Below are 3,078 nucleotides of genomic sequence, written 5' to 3' on the forward strand. Positions count from 1 at the left end.
CCAAATTCCATCTTAGATTGTGAACATAAACTTTATACTTATAAGAACCGATGATTTAATCTTCCGTGTATAAGCTAAACTCTATACACTAAATCATCTACTATATAAGTAAAAGACACACATACTAGTACATGATCTATTTAACTCTTTATTAAAAATTGAATAATTAATTGTTCTATAATAAATACTATATCCATACACATGGTTAATAATATATATCCCAACAATGGATTCAATTCATGTAAATAAAAACATGCATGGCTTTATATGTAAGTGCATGCTTTTGGAGATTTAACTTTTGTGTTCAATAAAATATCCCATCAATATAAAGCATTAATAGTTGCTGAGTTCCAGAATTTACTCGAGGAGTACTTCAAGTGAATCACTTAACTCACTTCTATGTGTAATAAGTTGGCTAAATCTTAGTGTGCTCACTATCAATGATAGTGCTTGTGTAACTACTACTATTGATGTAGTGTTCTAGTTATTAATAAAATTTCATTTTAAACCAAAAAAAGAATAATTTAACTCCAACCACCTCCACCACCAATTACTTGCACCATCAATCTTCACCGTACAACCACCACCTTTGACTACTATTATCAACATCATTACCGGTTTCAGTACCAGCTTCCCCTGCATACCCACTATCATCAATCACCAACGAACAGCGACAATTCCCATAGCCAATCACCACCACACGACCATCACTCTAGTCACCGCACGATAATTACCCATCGCTAACCACCTATTGAAAATTAGCTTCTAGATCTTCACATTGTCTGCTGCCATATATAGCTCCAACCAGAAATTCACGTTAGACGAATGAACACTCACATCCATGGAATCTTTTATGTAAAAATCAAGATTCGAGGATGTGTCTGGATTGCTTTCCAATATAACTATGTTTTCAACTTGATTGACAACTGAAGTAACATCGTTGTCTTGATCCAACATTTCTAAGAAATCCGATATTTGGTAGTTTTCATCAAATGTGATATCACTAGAGGAGGACTTGGTGAAATCAAAAAATTCACGAGAAATACTGGCAGAACCTTGCATTGGACAAGCAGCTAATAAAGGCGTCTTCATTTGTTTAGCTTTCTGGGCTTTTTTGGATCTTATTGCCTTAGGTTTCACTTGATCATGATTAACCTTTGTCCCCAGCTGCTTCTTTAAATGTGTGTGGTAGAAATTCTTGATTTCGTTATCAGTTCTTCCGGGCAGTTCTTTAGCTATAGCTGACCACCTTCAACAAAACATAACATCAATAATGTCAGATATTATGAGTATAGTTCAATTTTACTGGTTAATAATCATTTTCGGGAAGGAAGGAACTAGAGGCGGATTTAGAATTTTGAGTTTATGGCTTCTAGATTTTAGAAACGTCAGTTTACTGAATTCTGGATAAATTGTTTATAGATATTAAGTGGATTTCTTAATACAAATACTCCCTCTGTCCCAAAAAGATTGTCCTCCTTTTCTTTTTAGTCTGTTCCAAAAAGATTGTCCCCTTTTTATATTTAGAAATAATTTAACTTTATGAGATGATTTATGTACCACACAAATATCTAAGACTTGTTTTGGACCACACATTTCAAAAGTCTTTCTTTATTTCTTAAATTTTGTGCCAAGTCAAAAGAGGACAATCTTTTTGAAAAGGAAGGAGTACAAACTTTTGGCTAAAGCCATTGGGTTTTGCCGAACTCATAACTAGAACTCTACTCGTCTCCGGGAGGAACTTGGTTTCTAAACTGATACAGTGAGTTTTATACTTCATGATTCTGGAAATGTTAGAATTTACGACTGCATCATCTATAAAGTATAAACTGTTAAAGAGAATACACTTTTATTTATTAAATTGAAACTAAGGTACGTAATTCTCACCTGTTACCAAGTGAATGATACATTCTGATCACAGTTTGAGTTTCTTCCAAGGTAAAAGGTCCTCTCTTTAGATCAGGCCTCAGGTAGTTGAGCCACCTCAATCTGCAGCTCTTTCCAGTTCTTGATAGCCCTGCAACACCCATAACAACAAAAATACACATGTGAGCTTAAGCTTAAGCAGTACTATATATTACATGCTGAAACCCTAAAAGTATTAAAGCAACAAAAAAAAGTAAAGGATGAAGACTTTCTGCTTTTTGCTTTTTTTTTTTTTTTTTTTTTTTTTGTCTAATTATGTGCCCCTTTTGAAAGGGAAAGAGTTGTTCTAGAATTATAGAAGATAGTGAATGAAATTGGCGTTTGTTGTGGTGGATATACCTGCAAATTTGGGCATTTGGCTCCAGTTCCAAATCCGATATTTCTGGATATAAGAGATCAATTTTTGGTCTTCCTCAGGAGACCATGCCCCCTTCTTGACATAGTTCATGCTTTTGTCATGTTTCTGTTCTGCCATAATTATGGCTTCAAATAACCAAGAGTGACCTAATTCAAAAAGCTTGATTTGCTTATATACATATATGGGAGCTCCGCCCAAGCTTGTGGAATATTTAGGTCAAAGACTATTATTTCCAAGAAAGTTCATACTCCCTCACCCACAAGCCTCAGAACTTCCTAATTTGTCCTTTTTAAATTCTATTTACTTACTAATCCTTCTCCTTCTAAAAGGACACTATTACTATTAAAAGTATTATTCTATCTATCTCAATTTATGTGATATACTTTTCTTTTAAATTTGTCAAAAAAGAAAAAAAAAGATAATTTTTTTGTATTTAAAAACAGCTTAAATTTTAAAGTTCTCAATTTAATTACCCTTAATGAGATAAACTTTGAGCCACACAAATTTCTTTGATTTATTTTGGATCATATGTTTCAAAAGTCATTCATTCTTTTATAAACTTCATGTCTTATCAAACTACATCACATAAAATGAGACGAAGGAATAATAAGATTTTTTAACTAATACTTTTAAAAATATTATTTAAATATTCTTAATTAGAAAAAGTTGTAAGCTATAGAGCCTTCTGTATAGTGTCTAATTATCTATATTTTATTTATATTTGTGCTTGGCCGATGACTGCGATTCTAATCAAGGCGCGACTATTGCTAGTTGAAGTAAGGTTCGCCTCTGGC

At 33.0% G+C, this 3,078-nt stretch overlaps 1 protein-coding gene across 1 annotated transcript; it reads right to left on the reverse strand.

Annotated features, from left to right (window-relative positions):
• Positions 1–324: 324 nt before the first annotated feature.
• On the reverse strand, positions 325–2,399 carry LOC132054401 (transcription factor MYB14-like). The gene is made up of 3 exons (XM_059446415.1): positions 2,266–2,399; positions 1,888–2,017; positions 325–1,249 (listed from the first exon to the last, which is right to left on the reverse strand). The coding sequence occupies exons 1-3, from the start codon at positions 2,372–2,374 to the stop codon at positions 766–768; spliced, it is 723 nt and encodes a 240-aa protein (XP_059302398.1). The 5' UTR covers positions 2,375–2,399; the 3' UTR covers positions 325–765.
• Between the last annotated feature and the right edge of the window lie 679 nt (positions 2,400–3,078).

Source organism: Lycium ferocissimum, chromosome 4 (genome assembly GCF_029784015.1).
Source record: "Lycium ferocissimum isolate CSIRO_LF1 chromosome 4, AGI_CSIRO_Lferr_CH_V1, whole genome shotgun sequence".
NCBI lineage: Eukaryota > Viridiplantae > Streptophyta > Magnoliopsida > Solanales > Solanaceae > Lycium > Lycium ferocissimum.

What these genes read in the sequence shown, in the direction of transcription:
- LOC132054401 (XM_059446415.1), bottom strand. Translation starts at nt 2,374, where the DNA reads ATGAACTATGTCAAGAAGGGGGCATGGTCTCCTGAGGAAGACCAAAAA. An exon ending in CCAAATGCCCAAATTTGCAG is followed by an intron (nt 2,018 to 2,265) that starts GTATATCCACCA and finishes TGGGTGTTGCAG; the next exon opens with GGCTATCAAGAACTGGAAAG. An exon ending in TATCATTCACTTGGTAACAG is followed by an intron (nt 1,250 to 1,887) that starts GTGAGAATTACG and finishes GTTTTGTTGAAG; the next exon opens with GTGGTCAGCTATAGCTAAAG.